At 40.7% G+C, this 22,642-nt stretch overlaps 1 protein-coding gene across 2 annotated transcripts in view; it reads left to right on the forward strand.

Moving 5' to 3' along the window:
* SRGAP1 (SLIT-ROBO Rho GTPase activating protein 1) overlaps positions 1–22,642 on the forward strand; it is a 270,975-nt gene that overhangs the window by 202,242 nt on the left and 46,091 nt on the right. For both annotated transcript variants that reach the window (XM_072843073.1, XM_072843074.1), the window contains exons 7-10: positions 3,051–3,272; positions 5,298–5,399; positions 16,681–16,878; positions 17,798–17,882. In XM_072843073.1, coding sequence (XP_072699174.1) covers positions 3,051–3,272; positions 5,298–5,399; positions 16,681–16,878; positions 17,798–17,882 — 607 coding nt within the window. The remainder of the gene's footprint in view (positions 1–3,050; positions 3,273–5,297; positions 5,400–16,680; positions 16,879–17,797; positions 17,883–22,642) is intronic.

Consider the following 22,642-nt stretch of genomic DNA (forward strand, 5'->3'; position numbering starts at 1 on the left):
ACATTTACTCCCCAAAGAAGCAACTCTTTGAAATTTGAGGAGCAAACTGTTTCAGTCTGGGAATAATAATAAAAAAAAAAAAAAAAAAAAAAAAACTTAGTATGTATTTTCAGAACTCTACTTCAATTAGGTAGTTGGGGCTGAATGTCTTTTTTTTTTCCCCCTTCCTCTTTTCCTTTGTTGTTCTTCTCTTTCTTCCTTTGTAAGCTGAAAAGAGACTGGGGGGGAGGGGGGCTTTTCTCTAGATTGTTTCTTTCCTCAGTATCAATTTTCTATTAACTCCCATTGGGATCAGTACTCATAAAATAAAGCAGCTTATGTGATCTGCTTCATTATAATCAAGCTGAATCTGTCTTCTTTCAGAACATTTCAAAGAAATTAGGCCATTTCCTTTACCAATTCATGTTTGCACGAAATGAGGTATTACTGAAAGGATAATTTTTCGGTCCCTCTGATGTGTAAAATGGCTACACAGGACAGTTATGGATTTTGAGCAGCAAAAGAAATAAAAGAGGACTTTGCAAAAAAAAAAATAATAAATAATAAATAAAAGAGGACTTCGCTCATCTGAGACTAGAATTTTTTAATTAACTGAAAATTATTCTCTATATTTGAGTGCAGCTGATTCCACTGAACATGTACCAAAGATGAGCCTGCCATATTTCACAATTGTATTTTGCTTGTATTTGTAATTGTGATATGGCTGCTTCTTCCTGCTTTTTTAAAATCAAATAACATTTACTGAGGTTGATTCTCTTGCCCACTTGGAGAAATAGCACTCCCAGTGGACAGGGGGTTATAGGACCTTTTTGTAATCGATGGTTTAATGTGGTGCTTCTCAAGCTTTAATGTGCATATAAATCACCCATGGATTTTTTTTTTTTTAAACTTCATATTCTAATTCATCAGGTCAGGGCTGGGGCCCAAGATGCTGCATTTCTAGCAAGCTCTAGGTAATGCTGATAGTCTACGACTATCAGACCACACTTTGAGTAGCAAGATTTTAGATTATCTCTATAGAAAAATCCCAAATTTAATAATTCTGAAATTGGAGGGTGAGAATAGAATTAAATATGTTGACATTTCTAAGGCTAGGTCAGTGATTGAATCTGTGCCTTCATAAAGGTCGATCTGATGGTTCATATCCTGATGGATGCATCCTTTGTACAGAGGTTACTTCCTTTGTGCCTCTCTACTACTCTCTTAGTAGCACAATAATAAACAACTTATATTTAAATTCCTTGAGAATGGAAATTATGGTTTACTACATTCCAGTCTTCATATTCCTGGAGCCTAGCAAATTTCGAGGCACCTAATAGATGGTCAATTAGTGGGTTGAATTGAATCAAATTGAATTGATTGAATTGCAGTAGAACAATATGGGGATGACCTGGTTTTGTACCTTTACAAACCACTTCTTCTTTAAGAGATCTATATTGCTTCCAAGTACAAATTTAAAATTCTTTCAGTAATTTATAACTGACCAATATCCATAGTTATATTTTTCAATTATATTCTCTTAAAATGCAACATGAAAAAAAATAGATGCACATACAAATTAAAGGTAATGAAGATTTAAGAATCCCAAAATTCTATCTCCAGTGAAAGAACTTTGGCAGTCATTTCTTATTTATGAATTTTATTCTAGGGATAAGAAAGAAGACATTCCTGAACTTTTTTTGGCAGATTCAAACCAGTTCTTCTCACCTCTGAAAGAGTACGGATAATTATTGAGTCATCAGTAAATTATACAAATCCAAAATACTACAGTTAGTATGTTTGCATCCTACAAGGATTTTAAAAAATCATAGTACCAGTAAGCATGAACAAATTTAAATGCTATTTTTTCATTATTTCCTTTGAGTATTTGGTATTTGTTTTTTAACATCTTTCTTGAGATATTACTCATATACCAATTGTTCATTCATTAAAAATCTACAGTTGTCTTTTAGTATAGTCAAAGTTATGTAGCCATCACTACAGTCCATTACATATTATTTTCATTATTCCAGAAAGAAATCCTGCACCCCTTCGGCACCACTCCCTAGTTGCTCCATCCCTTGGCAGCCACTAATCTACCTTCTATCTCTATAGATTTGCCTATTCTAGACATTTCATATAAATGGAATCCTACAAGGTGTGGTTTCTTATGGCTGGTTTCTTTCACTTAACATAATGTTTCAAGGTTGATCCTACATGTTGTAGCACATGTATCAGTACTTCCTTCTTTGTTAGGATTGGATAATATTTCATCTTGTTTATTTATTAGTTGGACATTTAGATTGTTTCCACTTTTCAGCTGTTATTAATAGTGCTGGTATAAACATTCATGTACAAGGTTTTTTGGTGAACATTTTTTACTTTTCTTGTGTATATTATTAGGAATGGAACTGCCAAGTCATATGTTAACTCTGTGTTTTACTCTTTTTTGAACTACCAGATTTTTCCAGAGAGACTATAATATTTTATATTCCCATCAACAGTATATGAAAGATTCCAATTTCTCTACGTCCTCCCTAATGCCTGTTATCTTTTTTATTATAACCATACTAATGGGTGTGAAGTGGTATCTCACTGTTTTAATTTGCATTTCCCTGATGACTAATGATGTTGAGCATCTTTTTCTGTACTTACTGACCATTTGATATGTTTTTTGAGGAATGTCCTGTTCCATTGCTCATTTCTTAGTTGGCCTATTTGTCTTTTCATTATTGAGTTGTAAGATTTCTTTATGTATTCTAGATACAATTTTTTAAAATAAGATATGTGATTTGTAAAAAAAAATTCCCGTTCTGTGGGTTATCTTTTTTACTTTACTTAATCGTACCCTAAAAGCACAAAAGTCTTCAAATTTGACGAAATCCAGTTTATTTTTTCTTTTGTTGCTTGTGCTTTTGATGCCATACCCAGGAAACCAGTGGCTAATGCAAGGTCATGAAGGTTTACTCCTGTGTTTTCTTCTTCTAAGAATTTTATAGTTGTAGCTGTCACATGTAGGTCTTTGATCCATTTTGAATTAATTTTTATGTATGGTACTCTTTTTTTTTAAGTGCTGTGATCTTGGCTACCATGCAAGTCTGAACAGAGCCCTGAGAACATATCTCTCTGCAGAGTATAATCTTGAAACTTCCAGACATGAAGGCTTAGACATTATTGAGAATGCAGTTGATAACTTGGAGCCCAGGAGTGATAAACAGAGATTTATGGAGATGTACCCTGCTGCATTCTGTCCACCAATGAAGTTTGAGTTTCAGTCTCACATGGGTGATGAGGTCAGTAATTCATTGTTTTAAAACTAATGAGTTGTCTTTTCACTTACATTAGTTACTCTCCAGAACTAAAAGTTGTCAGAATTCCCAGTTGTGTTTTCTCTCCTGCCTTTGTATGAGATCTTTGCTAGTTACAACCTAGGATCAGCCACTACCACCTTCCCCTGCCCCATCCACTGCCCCCAAGCCATAACCGCCTCTTAAAGCCAAGGGTCCAGTATTCAAATGCCTGCAGAGGCCAAACCTTTGCACAAACTCGGTTGTAAGCACTACACTGTCTCAGGATAGTTCTTACTTCACCTCTAGACATTCAGATTTAAATTCAAAGTGAGACCCTCTGCTGGCCCAATAGAATCTATCTGAAGGCTTCTTGTAATCTTCCTTTAAAGATCCCCATAAAGAAAAATAATTGTAAATGACAGGAGAATGGGGCGGGGAGGTTGGGAAATACAACACATTTTTTTAAGACTCAAGTTGTTTTCAAACTGGTAAAATGAGCATTAGAAATGATGTATCTTAGATTCTTTATACAAATTTAGCTTTGTATCCTGTTTTACCCAAGGAAAAAAGTCCATCTGAACTGTGTATGAGTTGCAGTGGTATATTTTATTGTCTCTGGCTGGGAAAACAAGAATAACCAATTAATGAGCACGCTGTAGTATAGCACTTGGTGTTCCAGCTGTGCAAAACAACACTCATAGATTAAAAACTCAAGTTTAGCTTATTGTGGTGACAGCATGTTTTTAAAAATAGATATAATAGCGATGACAGATTCCTTTAATGTATTTTTTTCCTGAGACACCTAGTGTTAAGATTTATAAAATACGTGTGTGCCTGTGCATTTCTAACCCAATTTTATGTTTGCTTCATCTGATAGAGTAAATTACTCAATTAGAAATGGTAAGCAGTTTTTATGCCAATGGCACATGAATTTGACAGGCGAGTGGCTTATCCCACCCAGAGTCATGTTTCCAAAACCAAATGATTACTGTTATAATTTTTCAGTTATGGATATGTCAAACATAGAATGATAAAATATCACAGATAAGTGACTTCAGCTGGGTTTGTAGTTTTTCTTTTTTTCTTTTCTTGGAACTATTATTTAAAAAAAAAAAAAATGAGTCGCTTGCCCTTTTTTTACAACCAGTTCTGCGGGAGGGCAATCATCTCTGATGTTTTGGAGACTCCATAAGAGTTGAAACGCCCATCTGCCAAGAGCATCTCTTGAGAAGGAAAATGAAAAGAAACTTTGTTTTTTTTTGGTGCAATTTCAGTGGACCTAAATAGAATATAATTCAAAGGCTCTAATTTTGACCCTAACCAATGAGTGAGATCATAATAGCCAAAATGAGTTTCTGCTGCAGATTACAAGGCGTGGCCTCTTCACATTCATGGTGAAGGATGTGACCTGGCTGATATTAGTGAAGCAAGCAATGGTTAAAAGACGCTAATAGTCACATTTTCAGAGTCTTTACTCTGTGCCAGGCAGTGTGCTAAGTGCTTTATGTACATTAACTTATTTCATCCCCACAATGACCCCATGGCGTAGGAACTCTTAGTGTCCCTGCTCTACAGATAGGGAAGCAGATGGTTAGTGACCTACTAGGGTCGCTCGTCCCACTGTGGCCAGTGGGCTCTGCTGCCCACCCTGCTTCTGTCTGCGTACTTCCCTGGGGTCATCCTTTGCACTCTGTCCCCTGCCCCGTGGTCATCCAGAATTCCACGAGTGAGAGGTCAGCATCCGAGCTCCCTATGCAGCCACTGCCCTGTCCTTAGAGCCAAGCTGCCTGCAGCTGCTGCCTTCCCCGTCGTCGTATCCAGGCCACGCAGCTGCACCCTCTCGTCTTGCCACTTAGGGAGCAAGTCCGGATTTAAACCTGAAGTTTTGAGGCGGCTATTAAAAATAAATATGGAATTGGGATGTGGAGGGCAATCAGCGTGACTCACGCAGCAGTTAAATGGGAGAGCCATGCCCCTGGAGGTGGCTGGAGGGCCGTGGCGTGACTGCGATTTCTGTTTCCCCACCAGGTGTGTCAGGTCAGCGCTCAGCAGCCAGTCCAGGCGGAGCTTATGCTCAGGTACCAGCAGCTGCAGTCCCGGCTGGCCACACTCAAAATCGAGAACGAGGAGGTGAGCTTGCTTTCTGCCCCACAAGAAATCTCATGTGCGCTGGAAGACATTTTCGCATGACCTAGGCGTGTTTAACATTCCAAATGCAATTTCTCCATCATGCATTTTCAGCTCAATCATGGTTCCTAAAATACTGCTGGTAAGAGATAAATGCAAAGATTCTGTAGTAGGCCAGAGAGGAGTCCTCTACCAGGGATTCACTGCATACACATGTAGACACACGTTTTAATTTCTAAATTTGTAATTCATACTGAAACCATTTCCCCTAAATGATCAAGGACAACGTATGCGTCCAAGAATGTACAGCAGTGTGGAAGTAAAACTTGACCGACATGCTCATTTAATCCTGACTTTTGAAATTAGTACTTTTCTTTGCTTTTTTGTATCCTTTAGAGTTCTGGTACTAAGCATGGCATTACTGATACAGTTAGTACAGAAATAATATGTTAAAATAGTACTTGAATGAGAATAGGAAATTGTTTATTTGCTGATATTAGCAGCTTTAGGTGGATAGAACATAAAAGGTGAACTATAAAATATATGTTGGGCCAGAAAGCGGTCACGCAGTTTAGTGGCCTGTTTCTGAAATTAATTTAATTGGATCCATGTTCTCCTTAAATAAAATATGAACCACAGATATTTCTAAGGCTCTCGGTTAGCATTTACAGGAACCCAAATCAAAGTTAGGTTAGGAGGTTTACTTACTGGTCAGTGTTTGCATAGCCTCGGCATGTTGGGGTCTGTATTCCGATGATACTATGAGAAGGCTCTCCATCACTTTGAAGCTGTATCTTCAGGTGTGTTGGTGGTTGTTTTCCCTCCTATCGGGATATCCCAAACTACGTGGTCCCTATAGCTTGCCATCTCACCCCATCTCAGTGTCCTTATCCCTGAACTAGAATCCTTTATTGGCCTGACTTAAACCAGGCATATTTCCGGACCAGCCGTTATGTGCAAGAAATGGGATTCTTGCACTGATTAGCTTAGATGTTGTGCTTATGCATAGGGCCCTTTGACTGACAGCTCCCACATAAATATGTATTTCTAGAAAGAATTCCTGAGAAGAAGGAATGTGGGACAGAAAAAGAAAATAACAGTAATTCACCTTGATGAGACAAATTACCAAAATGCACTTTGATACCCTCCTTTATTTTAATCCCACTGAGATGTTATAAACTACGTGCCCACGTATTTGGTTCTACTACTAAGAAACAGTGGTGTGTTTCTAGACCAGTAGAGTTTGGTCAAAATCCACTGCAGCTTTCTGACTTCCATTCTTTCTAGCAGAACCAAACCACCCCTTATTCACACGTGCGTATTTAAGATGCAACCGTGTGATTCAGGCTTCAGTTGCTGTGTCAAGTCCCGCAAATGAGCCTTTCCAAAGGAAAGCCATTGCTCTTCTTGAGGTGTTTTAGAGCTTAGGGTTTTGGCAAGGCATCACAAAACACTTGCCTAATGCAGTTTACTGGATCCTAATAGATCTACAGTTTGTACGTCTAGTGCCTTCCAATTTTTTGTGCATGTGTATCCTCCTGCTGTTTTACTTGGAAACAGGCTCTAAACTCTAGGAAAATAATGTGTTATACACAAGGTCAAAACTGGCAGCCCACAGACCTGTTTTGTTTGGCTCCCACACTTTTGGCCTATTAAAAACGAGTGAGTCTGACGACTGTGACCCTGCATTGCCTCATGAAGGGAAGAGCTGGGGTATCTGAATTCCACTTTGCCATAGTCCTTCAGCTCCCAATATTTTTACATTGGACTATACCATTTCTGTTGCCTGTCTGGCCCCTGCGGGCCTCTGAGTATGCTTATTTGGGCATGATGTAGAGAAGCACGGGGTCCTTATAAACTAATAATGGTAAGTAATGCTTTCTGAGGGTTAAGAGCATTTATCATAGAAACAAATGAAAAAAAAAAAAAAAAAAGAAACAAATGAGTTAGACTGTCCTGATATTTCCAATGAGCCTGACTAGTGGTTTATCATCTGTTGGAAATGGAACATACTCACTATCCCAGAATGGGATTCCCAATGAAAGGAAGATTTAAATTGGATTTTTGACACTCGGTAGATTTCCACTGATATAGAAGGAGGAAAAGATGTTTCAGTGCATTTCAAAATGCCCTGGAAGAACCTTGGTTTCCCAGAGCAATTTGGTCATCATCCAGGTTCTCCTTGAGGATAAGCCAAAGGTGGAGCTAAAGTCAGATGACAAAAGACTTTGAGAGCCCGTTTAAGGGGTTTTGACACTATGAGTCAGTTCATTTCAGTACAATAAATATTTGTTCATCAACTTCTACGTTCCACATATTTTGTCAGGTGTGGGGAGTACAGAGATGAATGTCACAGTTAGCATCTGGGTTGCACGAGAGCCAGGCTGTAACAAGTCATTTATATAATGTAGAAAATAAGAGCCGTAACTTGGGAACAAAATAGCAATCATTGCTGATTTGGAGTCGTTTATACCGTTTTCTCTATGATAAATAGAGAAATTGCCTCCCGATCCTCCACTGACAGAGGTCCAAAAATTGACACATTGCTCTCAAGCCAGAATACACAAGTCAAGAAACAAGTATAATTCCCTGCCTCTGCACAAACAGATACACACAGGTTCCAAAATTCACTGGAACGAGTTCAGTTAACTAATAATAATTATGACTGCCCAGTGAAAAGATAAAAGTTGGAAGAGAATTTCATCCACGTTTACAAAAACACAGACAGTGCAGCTAAATAGAACATGAACCTTTTCACCAGTTCTTAAACAACTACAAATAATGGACGCTGTTTAAACCTGTAGGAAGCCTTTTTAGAAGGGAATTTCCATGCTAAGAAAGTGGTACAGCTTACAGGCTGTGGACAAATTCTGTTTGCTCTACAGCACTTGATTTTTAAAAATTAGTTGCTGGCATTTAACAATTAGAAGCCTTGAATAAAAATACCTGTGCCCAGTTTCTAAACAGCTACAAAGTCTGATCCATACTAGGCCTGTGTTTCTGCAGGAAGATAACTGGCTTGAGCTGAGATGTTCCCCTTAGACTCAGAGCATGTGCTTCCTGTTTGCCATGCTCCCCGCTCAGCCCACTTGCCTCATTTTCATTACTTCCTTGGCCCTCAAAGATATTTGAGTTTGCAGGCCTGGCCTTAGAACAAAGAGAGCAGTAAGCGTTTGTGAAGTGGCCTCAGAATACTCACACATAGCAAAAGCGGAGTGGAGCTTTGAGAAGGGCGTCATTGAATTCGGGGTGGATACAGATTAATAATGGATTGTTGTCTCCTCACAACTTTACCTTTGCCTATTAGGCCTTTTAAAATGAGCTTTCCATTTCATTACGCTGCGCGCTTGCATCACTGGTACCTCAATGTAATGATTCCAACCCCCTGTTGTCCAGCCAACAAATATTTATTAGTGCCCTCTCTGGTTGTACACGTAGAATAGAGCAGAGCCTGCTGCCCACACAGCTCTATTGCTATTTCTTTGTTTTCTTTTTTCTTAGAAGTGTAACTTTTATTCAAAACATTAGTACCTTAAAAAACAAAACAAAAAAATTAGTACTTTTAAAGATCACACTTACAAAGCAACCTACATCTAAATAATCATTTATACCTTTCTCACTGTAAATAGTCTCTAGACGTCTTTCAATGTAATGTCACACGGTTTTGCACACATTCTTCAAGTTCACTTTTAACCTTTATTTTTTCAAGTTCACTTTTAACCTTTGTTACAGGCTAAAGCTACAGATTTTAGCTTGGGAGTCATTCCTTTTGCTTTTTTCTTTCCAAGCTACCTCTGGATTGATTCCCCATAGTCTGCAGTTTCCTTTTCTTAGAGTTCCTCTTTCCGCCCTTTCATCTAGACACGGCTCATGAAAAGGAGAAGGAATTGTATGAGTAGAGTCATTATGCTTTTCATATTTTTAGTACAGCCTTCATTTTAAGGAGTTTGCCCCCATTTTCAGACCATCTGTCCCAATGTTTGGGCCAGAAAATAGAGTTTCCATAAGCGAGTCACTTGTGAGCCATGACTTACGTGTCATTTATAAAGTGAGTTTCTCTTAAGTTATAGATTTATCCCCCCAAAGGGAATGGAAAAGAGAGAAGCCTGTGATTCCTCAGTTAATTTGCAACACTGTTTAATGAACTGACAGCCCCATATAAATTTTCCTCACTTTACTTAAAATCTTTCACCAACAGTTTACTAGGGAGTAACTCAAAGACTATTCCAAAAATAGATTCCTTACCCAGGGTATTTTCAACCATAATGAACAAGATTTTATGTAAACATTTGAAACAATTTTCATGGCCTGGGTGATTGAGGAAAATCACCTAGGGTAGAACAGTCCCATATCCCCCCAAAACGTCCCATAAAACCACTGACTGCAGCACAGTGCCAAGTCATGAAAATCCATGATCAAACCCTTTGGGGCCATTGTCAGATTCTTCTAAGACTTGGTATAAGATGTGGAGCTTGGTAATTACCTAATCATAATTACTATTTTTAATCTTCTCCGTAGCTTTAACTTTATTTTTGCTTATCTAAGTTGTTTTCTTTCTTATTTAGGTATTTCTTATTGCCTCCAAGCTTCTATTGATGAGGTTAACAGTAGAAGCCTAAGTAAAAGATAGCTGCCATTTATTCGTCAAATGATAGCACTATCTTGGCCATGATCCTTGAAAACAAGGATCAAATGTCTCCCACGAAAATGCACTTTTAAAAAAAAAAAAAAACATGTATTTTTAGAAGCCATGTATGTGGTGTGTGTGCATGTGTGTGTGTGTAGTTTCAAATAAGCTTTAAGTCCCCAAAAGAAGAAGCATGATCCAGAAGAATACCAAGCAGAGCGAAGAGAGTTTCTAGAAAGGATTTAAAAGTGAGCCACGGGATAGGGCACCCTGGATGGAATGGCAGCTGTGAAGGCTCCCGCTGTTGCTGTGTGCCGAATGTTTCCTTGACATCTGTGGATTTGAAAGGAGGAGGACTTTAACCTCTACCATTCATTCGTTGAACCTTTTGGATAAGCCACTGTGGCCCAGGCACTGTGCTAATTAACTAGAGCTACAAAGCATAATAAGCGGTCTCCAACCTCAAGTTGCTCCCCCGTACGTGGACAGCAGAGCCCTCCCAACAGTGTGGTAGGTGCTGTGAGAAACGGATCTGGCTTCATTCTCCTCATTCTCCAGCACAGCCAAGGTCACTGGCATCTGCACCAGGAACGACGGGCCATGGCAAGATGCTCTGCCTCTGTTCCTGCCTTCTCTGCCGGCAGTAAATTTCTGTCCCCTTGGCTGGTTAACTATGGAATTAATCCAGTCTCCGTGTGTGTGTGTGCATGCATGCATGTGTGTCTGCTTTCTTTCTGGTAATTTTTAACACATCTGAAATGGATACAGTGCTGTCATTGAAACGCATCCAAGGTCAGTCGTGGCAGGAAGTAAGTAGATAGGTGGTGGAGGGAAGGCGGAGCTGGGGGTCATCTTCACAGATGGATTGATGAGTCTTTTTTTTTTTTTTTTTTTAAGATTTTATTTATTCATGAGAGACACAGAGAGAGAGGCAGAGACATAGGCAGAGGGAGAAACAGGCTCCATGCAAGGAACCTGACATGGGACTCGATCCCGGGACTCCGGAATCACGCCCTGAGCCAAAGGCAGACGTTCAACCACTGAGCCACCCGGGCCTCCCTGGATTGATGAGTCTTAAAGGATGATGAGGCCTGTGTCATGTGCAAGGCACAGTGTCATAAAATAGCATGCGTGTTAGAGGTTGGATTGTGTTCCTCCAAAACTTCTGTGTTGAAGTACTAACCCCCAGTACTTCAGCATATGACTTTATCTGAAGACAAGAGTCTTCACACAGGTAATTAAAGCGAGGCCATCAGGGTGGGCCTTAATCCAGTGTCATCAGTGTCCTTGTTAAAAAGAGAAAATTTGCACACAGAAGCAGAGAAGGCCGCGTGAAGAGCCCCGGAAGCTGATCATCTGCAAGCTAAGGAGGCAGGCCTGGAACAGGTCTTCCCTAGTGGCCCTAGGAGGGGACCGACCCTGCCCACACCTTGCTCCCAGACCTGCAGCAGCCAGACCTGTAGGACAATAACTGGTGGCACACGAGCCCCCAGCGTGTGGTACTTTGTTCCAGCAGCTCTGGGAATCTACTGCAGGTGTTTAGAGAAGACACAACAACGATTTTTTCTCCAACGATTGTAACGTCCTGTGAGTTAAAAGGCAGAAGAGCCCGTCTCTGGGAGCCCGTGAAAGTCACCTCCTCTGTGTCATTCACTTTGATTCATCTCAGAGGCCAGGCCACCTGCGCACCCCTCCAGGGCGGTACATTCTTTGGGTTTTCCATAATTCCTTGTCACCCGTTCAGCCTCTCCTACCGAAGCTAACTGTGTTTTCCTGCTGCTAATGGGACGTCATTACAGGCCTCCTATTAGTTGCTTCGTATTTGCCTCATTATATTCCCTCCTTGTGGCTTATTAACATGACTTGTGTGTCAGAAGCTGGTGTTATTCTTCGTCGAGAACATCCCATGGGGTGATATGTAGTCCCAGCCACCGTGTCTGGTGTTTCCTGTCACATCCTTTATTCTTCCTGACAATTCCAGATTTAACCATGATGCTCTTGCTTCAGAGAAGAAAGTGGAGTAAAGGAGGAAAAAAAACAGTGTCGTTGACAATGACAGGAACCACACGGCTCCTGCTCTGTCCATGGTTGTTACCAGGGGACCTGCTGGGTGTGTATCCTCTCTGGTCCCTGGGCAAATGGTACCGCCTCCAAGACCTACGGCAGAAAGTCTGGTGCTGGGAGGATGGTCCACCTCAGGGCTCGCAGTTGGTCCACAGGTAGTGTGTCCATTACGAGGTGCCTGAATAGGTGTGACACCCACCAGTGTCCTGAAGGGGTTCCTAACTGGTAGGACTGGCTCTGTACCCCAGCCAGAGCAGCTGGCACCAAGACCCAGGTCCACTTTGGGATGCATAGCCAGAACCAAGGCATGCAGGCCTGCCTGCAGGAGCACAGACAGATGTGTCTCCCACCTAGAGTCAGGTGATAAACTGAGGTCAGCAGGCCTGGCTCCAGGAGCACTGAGAAATATGCCTTCTAGCAAGCCACTGGGCTGGTAGGGCTGCTCCATAACTAGGGCTGAGAGGGTCTGGAACTACATCACAGGCTGCTACACAGTCCACAGCTAGGAGGCTCAAGTACACGTCCCTCCTTCTGGGGCCGTTGGCAGGTAGTTCTGGTGATAGGACCAAAGCCAAACAAGGACAGGAACAGTCCCCGGGGGGACAGACTGTTTCTGGGACAGTAGCCAGGACCACCCTTGGCAAGCCTCCCACCTGGGCCCAGACCTACTTTCTCAAATTGGTCCTCCTCAGTCCTGGGCTTTACCAAGGTTTTATCAGTTCTTACCTGGATCCCAGAGCTCCCACAAATACACTTTTGCCCCTGGATGGCCACCAGATTATTGTTGCAATGGGACAGGAATATGAAGGGGAGCCTCCTATTTTGCTGTCTTGCTGATGTCACCTCTGGGGTGATGAGTCTTTTCATTCAGTCTATAAATTATGTAATCATGACTACCTTAAAGTAACCACTTAGAGTATTGTTTATTTTAAAATAACCTTTTACATGCTTTTTCCCATATGCATTGTGCAGATATCCCCAGCAATAATGACTAAGTCTGTTGAATTTCTTTGTGTTTTTGTTTTACTTTAGTGATCTCCTTAAGCATGGGAACTAACATCGATTGCCATTACTTCTTCCCTAAATAGTATTTTGTTAATTAAAAGAAAAGAGTAATTGATTTTATTTCTACTTCTTGTAATAGTGGACTGAGTCACTCAGCTGATTATTTCATATTTCACTGTCCTGAACAAGGTGTCTGGCCAAGCTTGAAGTCCATGGCACAGAACCATATGTTCCCAAAAGGAAGAGCATCAAATATTTTGAACAAAAGTAAATCCAGTGATTCTGAACAATTAGTGCCCTGATTAGCTTGGAAAAATAAGGAGACATTCTTTCTAGAGGACAGTAGTCTCACGCTAGACTTCAAATAACTCTACCAAAACATCCAGCAAACAGACATCAGATCACGGAGAAATACCCACAGGAGTTCCAAATATTGAGATTGTCAGAAATGAACTATAAAAGAACTACTTAACTGTGTTCAAGGAGATAAAAGCCAAGCTTATATTTTATAAACAATGAAGTAACAGGTTTGAAAATGTACCACAAAGGGATCCTAAAAGTGAGAACTACAATGCCCCAAGTTAATAAATTGGTGGATGGTTTTAATATCCAATTCGACACAGCTAAAGAGTGAATTATCAAAGTGGAGGACAAATCAGAAGAAAATAATCAAAATGCAGTGTGGAAAAACAAAAGGATAGAAAATGCAAAGAAGGGGGTGCTTGGGTGGCTCAGTCAGTGAGGTGTCTGACTTCGACTCACATCATGATCTCAGTGTCTTGGGATCGAGGCCTAAGTTAGGCTCCCCGCTCAGCGGGGAGTCTGTTTGTCCCTCTCCCTCTGCTCTTCCCCTCCAACTCATGCTCACATTCATGCATGTACACTCTTTTAAAAAAAAAATTCTATGTATTTATTTATTTGAGAGAGAGACAGCGAGAGAGAGCACAAGCAGGGGAGGGGCAGAGGCAGAAGGAGAAGCAGACTTCCAGCTGAGCAGGGAGCCCAACTTGAGGCTTGATCCCAGGACCCGCAGATCATGACCTGAGCTGAAGGCAGATGCTTCACCATCTGAGATGCTCTGGCGCCCCTCTCTATCTTTCAGATAAATAAATTGAAGTCTTAAAAATAAAAACAAAGAAAAGACAAATAGAAGGGTAGGAGATATGGAGAACACAGTGATGTGTAGCATAGTAATTAAATTCCCAGAAAGGAAAGCAATAGAAAAGGAGACAATATTTGCAGAGATAAAAGCTAAGAATTTATCAGAGTTTATTAAAAATATCACACAATTCAAAAAGTCCAAAAACATCCAGGTAAAATATATTTTTAAAATCCTTACATATACACATCATGTAAAACTGCAGAAAACTTTAGGGGCACCTGATTGAGCATCTGCCATCGACTCAGGTCATGATCCTGAGGTCCCGGGATCAGCCTGCATCAGGCTTCCTGCTCAACAGGGAGTCCGCTTCTCCCTCGCCCACAGTCCCTTCTCCCTGCTTGTGTGGTCTCTCTCTCTCAAAGAAGTAAAATTTTTTAAAAATGTAGAAAGCAGCTGGAGAAGGAAGCAAAGTAGCAATAGACTCATAGAAAACTTCTCATTCAACAGGAACATAGAAGCAAGAAAATAGTGTTCAGTGTATTGAAAGAAAATAAACTGCCAACCAGGAAGAAATAACTTTCATAAATGAAAGTGAAATAAAAGACATTTTCAAGTCAATAAAAAGCAGAGTTCACCACCAGCAGACTCATGCTAAAAGGAATTTCTAAAGGCAGAGAGTTAGTCTTAACAATATAAGAAAAGGAGGTCAAATAACGTAATATATGGATAAAGCTGAATGAATATTGACTATAACAACTGATGTATTTAAATATATGTTAATACTTACATATGTATTCTATTATAATACATTATAAAAACAGCATATATATATAAGGAGAAGTGAATGAAGTTAAGATGCTCTAAATTCTGTACCTTGGGAAAAGGATAAAGCTAGCGATTTACACTAGACTTTGATAAGCAAAGGTAGTATGTGGTCTAATTGTGCAAGATAAATGTAGACGATAAATTAAGAAGCTTCTAGAAGATAACATAGAAGGATATCTTTATGGCTCTGAGATAGGAAAATATTTCTTAAGTAGGACACAAAAAGTACCAATAATAAAGGAAGGGATTGGCAAATTGATTACATTAAAATTAGAGACAGTTCATCTAGATACTAGAGTAACAAGCCGGAGCAGAGTGGGAAAAGATATTTGCAACACATAAAACTAACATAAGACTCCTAGCTGTATCTACAAATAAGAAGAATACTTATAACCCAGTAGAAAATTGAGCAAGAGATTTGAACAAAGCATTTGCAAGAGAGGAAATCCAAATTATCTTAAACATATTATAATAAGCTCAATCTCAGGCATCAAAGAAATGCATATTAAAACTACAATAAAATAAATAAATAAAAAATAAAACCACAATAAGGGGGTATCCCTGGGTGGCTCAGCGGTTTAGTGCCTGCCTTTGGCCCAGGGTGTGGTCCTGGGGTCCCAGGATCGGGTCCTGTGTCAGGCTGCCAGCATGGGGCCTGCTTCTCCCTCTGTGTCTCTGCCTCTCTCTCTCTCCCATGAATAAATAAATAAAATATTTTTAAAAATAAATAAATAAAACCACAATAAGATACCACTATACACCCAACACAATGGTTTACATTTTTAAAAACTGATAATGCCAACTCTTGATGTAGAGTAACAGGATCTCTTCTTATCATGCTGGTGCTAATACAAATCAGAACAATAATTTTGGAAAACAGTTGGGTGAACCATATAAGCAATTCTGATCCGGTATGCTAGACGTGGAGTCATAGCAGTCATAGTCTCAGTGGCCCAAAACTAGAAGTAAGTCATCTATCAACAGAAAAGGGGATGAATTACGATGTGTTCCTATAATGAATATTCAGCATTCAGCAATGAAATCCTATACTCCCAAGAAATGAATAAATCTTACTACGTAAAGTCGAACAACAGAAGCAAGACAAAAATCATACACTCTCTAGGATTCCATGTGTATGACATACAAAAAAACGCTAGAACTGATATATGACGTTAGAAATCAGGATAAGGGCTACCTTTGGGCAGGAGGAAGGGGTGTGGTCATTGGGAGACACACGAGGATATTCGTAATGTGCTATTTTTGTTGATCTGAGTGGTGGTCACATAAGTGTTCAGTGTGATCAAGAAGCGATGCACTTATGGTGTGTAGCGTGTGTTTTTGTGTGTGTGGTTTCACTCTTGATTTTATTTTTTTTATTTTATTCACTCTTGATTTTAAAAGATTACTTTAAAAGATGTAATTGAGAAAGCACCCGGTGATACATGAGATTTGTAAGGATTCAAATACACAGTAATGTCCTCTTGAGGATGATTTTGAAGAGAGCCTCTGTACATTGGTGATCGTAGTGTTGTGTGCCCGTCCCTCTCTCCTCTCCTGGGGCAGGGCCTGTGTCTCCATCTCCGCCTGACCGAGTAGATTCTCACCAAGTGTGGGATTCGTGAAATTATGTAGTAACATGAGAAATGTGTTCCTGTCCCCAGGTTAAGAAAACGACCGAAGCCACCTTGCAGACCATACAGGATATGGTCACCATCGAGGACTACGATGTCTCTGAATGCTTCCAGCACAGCCGGTCCACAGAGTCTGTGAAATCCACTGTCTCGGAGACCTACCTGAGTAAGCCCAGCATCGCCAAGAGGAGAGCAAACCAGCAGGAGACGGAGCAGTTCTACTTCATGGTGAGTGTACTGCTTCCCATGCACTCTTGGGGCTCAGGTCTGGGCTCCCCAAACACAGCTGCTAGAGTTGGATTGGAATCAACTGGGGTTCTTTATTAAAATGTGGACTCCTGGGACCCCTGGGAGGCTCAGTGGTTGAGCATCTGCCTTCGGCTCAAGTCATGACCCCGGGGTCCTGGGATCGAGTCCCATGTCGGGCTCCCTGCATGGAGCCTTCTTCTCCCTCTGCCTCTGTCTCTGCCTCTCTCTCTCTCTGTGTCTCTCATGAATAAATAAGTAAAATTTTTTTTTTTTTTAAATTACAGAGTATGAACTCCTATCTGCCCTTGGAGTTCCCAATTCTGTTGCTCTGGATAGGATTTAGGAGTTAGTACTTTTTTAAAAAATTCCTCAGATGATGCCGATTACACAGATTTAAAGAAGACTGCTCTGAAACTACTTTTATTTATTTATTTTTTTGAAACTACTTTTAAATGTTAACACACATACACATCACCAGGAGAGCTTGTTAACATGCAGGTTCTGATTTCCATAGGTCTGGGGAAGGAGGCACCTGCGAGTCTGCATCCCTGCTGGGCTCCCAGGTGATGGCATCAGACTGCACTCGCAGGAGCAGGATCCTAGGCTCCAGCAGAGAAAAGTGGCTGGAGTTTAGATATCCTGTGGGAAGTTCCTTGACATGAAATATATATTTTTTTAAGTTAAGAATGAATCTTGGGGCCCCTGGGTGGGCTCAGTGGTTGAGCATCTGCCTTCAGCTCAAGTCATGATCCTGGGGTCCCGGGATCGAGTCCCACATCGGGCTCCCCATCGGGAGAGCCTGCTTCTCCCTCTGCCTGTGCCTCTGCCTCTCTCTCTGCGTCTCTTGTGAATAAATAAATAAAATCTTTAAAATAAGAATGAATCTTTCCTTTTGCAGAAACTCAGAGAATATTTGGAAGGCAGTAATCTCATCACAAAACTCCAAGCCAAACATGACTTATTGCAGAGGACCCTTGGAGAAGGTCAGTTGCTGGAACTAGACGGGGAGGTGACATGGGTTACGTGTTGTGTCATGTAGCTAATTCTGCAAAGAATGCGCGTTGTGGATTTGTGTTTTAAGAAGCAGAGGGCACTGCCTGTTTAGACTGGGCTTTTGCTGTCACTGTAATAATCCAGTTTTCCCTAGAATTGTTTTCTTTGTAAGCTTGGTGCTAACCTTGAGGAATAGTGAAATCTAAGGAGGGCTGCAAAGCCAACACAGCGCTCCTGAGGCACGCTCTGCCCAGCCCAGTGCTCCTAACACGGTGCCCCTAATGGTAGAAAACTGGGCAGAGCTGCACCTGCTCCCACCTGCTGACCACCCAGCCTCTTCGTCCTTACCCTCTGGGACTCGTCCACCCTTCCAGCTCCGGCCCATTTGTTTTAGCAGGGGCCACTGTTTGCTCTCTCATCTGATGCCTTCCTGGACTCCTAGAAACCAGTTAGACCAGTTGGGGAGACTTTTTTTTCCCTTTCCTTACACACTGATTTTACTTGAGAAATAATCTAATGAAGTAAACTACTATAGCTAATAATAATAATAACAAAAACAAGAATAGCTGCCACTTCTATAGGGCTTTCTCTGGACTAGGCATCGTTCTGAACTATTTATTGAACTGGGCTATCACCTTCCCCATTTTTACAAATGAGAAAACTAATGGAGAAAAAAGGCTTATAGGCAAAAGGGACTGTGTCAATATTACTGTTTCTCCTTTCATCTTCTTGAAATTTAACAGGAAAAAATAAATATAAGCAAAGTCCCTTTTTTAAGGGCCTCATAGGCTGTAACTTCATCCTTTATTCACACTAGATCTTGCCAGAAGTTATAGAAAGTGAAAGAGAATATGGATGGAAGTGGGAAATGGAAGGACTGAGGTGTGTAACTCAGGCCAAAAAGAGATTGCTGCTCTTTGACCTAAACTCTTGCCCCCTACCGTTCTAGAACCTTCCTACTGACAAGATGGTTTTTTCATCCCCTTATCTCCTGGTTTCCTCCAAAGGACACACTATCCTCAGGGAATGAGCACTTGGAGAAAGGTCATCATGACCCAAGGCTCCCATGTATTTCAGTTAGGATGCCAGATTCTAAGATAAAAGGCTGATTTCACTTAGAAAAAAATTAATATTTAAACTACTAGAAAGTTGTCTTCAAAAATAAAATAGCCAAACAAAACGTGTGAACTTTCATTAAGCTTTGAATTTGCAAAAAAGCAAATTCAAAAAAATTCGAATTAGCAAACTTGCTGATTCAAAAACACAAAAGTTACAAAAGACATTTTAAGGACAATTAGGGAAATTTAAATGTAGACAGACTGTATATTAAGTGACGTTATTGAATTAATGTTAATTTTCTAAGACATGACAGTGGTGTTATTATGAAGGAGAAGATTCTTAATCTTTTTTTTTTTAATTTGTAAGAAATATTTGCTCAGTATCAAAACCTCTGCCAGTTACTTTCAAATGATTCAGGAGAAAAGATACAGAAGCGGCAGGGTCGGGGGCAGGGGGAGAGAAGGAAATAAGGCCAATGTGGCAAAATGTTAACAGTTAGGAAATCTCAGTGAAGGGTACATGAATGTGCCCTGTACAAGCTCTCAGCTCTTCTATAACGGAGGTTGCAACTTTTTTTAAGAAGCTCTTTTCCTTATTTTTTTCTTTATTCTTCTTTGAATAGTTGTCTTATCGCAGCAATCACGTCCCAATTTTTTTCTTTTCTCCTCCATAGTATCATATAAGATTATTTTTTCCACCTGCCACAAAAGGCCTGATATTTCAGCGATGCCCCCAAGGTCAGTGGCCGTTCCCAAAGCATAAATTATCGCTAAGTGTGAATGGATGCTTACAGGCATCTTCCCTGCAGGAGGGCATCCCACTTTAGAAATCATGAGCTGGAGGGAATGAAGTAGTGGGTGAATTCATTCTTGGCATGTGTGCAGACACATGTGTTAATTCGCTTGGGGTCACAATCTGAAACTTTTATGATGCTCATTCTACGTAGATTCCCTAATGCCTCCTGGAGAGAAAGCCCCAGCGGTTCCTATTATTTTTCATGCCATTATTGGATAGGGCTGTATTTTAGCCAACTTACTGAATCCTTTTGCCAGACCCCATCGTTAGCCCCTGTGCTGTGCAAAGCTGTATCGTACCTTATGAACTCTGAGCCCAGATTTCTTTAACTTGGAATTTCTCTCGATGGGTTCCACTATCTTTTTTTTTTTTAATTTTTATTTATTTATGATAGTCACACGCGCACAGAGAGAGAGAGAGAGAGGCAGAGACACAGGCAGAGGGAGAAGCAGGCTCCATGCACCGGGAGCCCGACGTGGGATTCGATCCCGGGTCTCCAGGATCGCGCCCTGGGCCAAAGGCAGGCGCTAAACCGCTGCGCCACCCAGGGATCCCGGGTTCCAGTATCTTAGTGACACAAGCTGTGTTCAGGTGCACCAGGCCTTCACCAGATTGGATTGACTCAGGAACTGGGTGGTCCTCATCCGATGGCATCAGACACCCTAGCCTTCGCCCACTTGTTGCAGGCCTCTCTGACCCTTGGCCCCACCCCACACGTGGGCTTGGCAGCACACTGCACGTTGGTCGCTGCCCAGGCTTAATCCTGGCAGCTTTGCCCAGAGAAAGGCTGAGCTTGCCCCACCTTTCAGCTCCACCATGTGAGCCTGCTAGCTTTCCATGCAAGCCCTGTTCGAGGTAATAGGTTTTTACCAATGGAGACGAGGAGAGTTAATGGTGCCTGTCCCACAGTGAGATGATCCAATGGCGAGTCCTGATGAAGGAATCCAAGTTTGGGTTTGGGGAAATCAGGTTAGTAGCAGAGGATTAGATGGTGTGTTTGGGGACAGTCCTGGCTTTTCCTACAGAAATCATATCTCTGAAATAGACTAGACTCACTGCTGCAAAAACTGCCTTCGTAGTAAAACAAATAGAGCCTAACCCAGGGATTTAGCAGTTGATCGTACACAGCTGAGACTGTAACTACAGACATGTGTTTGGCCTGCCTTACTGCCTGCTTTTGGCAGCCTACCAGAGGCCCAGTAAGTCCTTTGATTTACAACATTGTGAAGCAACTAGATTGGACTCTTAAAGGTGCACTGTCAAAATTCAGAATTCCAAATCTTTGAAAACTGTTGAAATACAAAGAAACACATAATGGGTTGTTAAGACCAAAGTCACTACCTTCTTAATCATCCTTCAGCAACGCCATTAAATCCTTTTGTGATGTCATTTGTTTTCAATTTGGAGACGTTACATCAACCCAGTACATGAGATATATATCCGTAAACCTGAGGCACTGAAATTGTTTCTTTTTCTTTTAATAATGAGCTCTCCTGTTCACACTGGCCCCTTTGTGTGCAACGTTGGAGTTAAGAGGGGGTGTGTAAATATCAGTGCCATTTTCGCTAAATACAGAAAATCTGACACTGGAAGCCGAGTCCCATGTTAGATTGTTTCTAGACCTGGGCATAAGGTTTCTGACAAAGGAATTAAATGGATTATCCTCATTCAATCCATTGTCTGTCTTTGAGTAGAAGTACAAACATACTTGGAAAAGAGAAGCTGATTGTGCATAATTATGTTTTTTAGAAAAGCAGTGTGTTCTTAAGGAAGAAAAAGGACCGTAAAAGAATGCCAGGAGTCCTTATCGGACATTCACAAGGGATCCAATTCTGGGTGCCTCCGTTCGGTTAGAGCTGTGCACATTTTAAGTATTTCATCTAGTTGGGATTTTTTAAATCTCAAATTGCCACCAAACTGTTTTGGTTTTCCCTTTTAGTCTGTGGTGATAAAATACATTTGAGTGTGAAAAATAATCCACTTCTGAATTCTCAGGTGAAATGATCGGAGTAGTCAAAGTAGGTGTTTGTAGCAAGAACAAGATAATCCTGGGTCATGGGTCATTTTTTGCCTCCAAATGGCTTATATTGTGTGTGTGTGTGTTGCGGGGGGGTGGCAGTAAAGGAAGAAATTGTTGTCTTTAATAATTAAATAGCCTTCCAAAGAAAGTGATTGAAATCTAATCCTCAAACCACTGGAAGCTTTCACATTTCTCTGGGAAGCAGAATCTTCTAAGCTTGTGTGTTATTGATCTATTAATGATGATACTGATTAAAAAATAAAACCTCATTCATCAGTTGAGGCGCACTCAGTACTATTAGCTGAACAAAACAATGGATGTGCTGGTGGCAGTTACACTATGAATGATTGTTCTTGTGAAGCTTGCTCTTGGTTCATTAATCAAAACGTATCTTTTATAGGTTTTTAATATTTTATCCCATACTATTAACCATGGATGGATGGAGCAAAATGATTTTAAGCCATTTAGTATATGATCTTTTTTCTAAATCTAGAGGCTCTTTGCTTGGGATATTTTAACAAAAGTAGCTGAATTTCAAGGTTATATAAAACATTTCATTTGTAAGGAGTTATTAGTGACTTTGTCATTGAATCACTTGAAAGTGATTAACCTCTGTTATCCAATTTAACTTTGTAGACACTTTAAATTTTTATTTTTAGTTCATTTTTATTTTTTAAGATTTTGTTTTTAATCTCTATAACTGACGTGAGGCTCAAACTTACAACCCCTAGATCAAGAGTGGCACACTCTACTGACAAAGCCAGCCAGGCATCCCAATACTTGAAAATTTTAACTTACTATGTGGTATATAATTTAGTACATCTTTAGTATTTTGTATATGACTTTAGCCATATGGGGGACACAAAAGCATAAGCC

The sequence above is a fragment of the Canis lupus genome, chromosome 11, assembly GCF_048164855.1.
Source record: "Canis lupus baileyi chromosome 11, mCanLup2.hap1, whole genome shotgun sequence".
Taxonomy (NCBI): domain Eukaryota; kingdom Metazoa; phylum Chordata; class Mammalia; order Carnivora; family Canidae; genus Canis; species Canis lupus.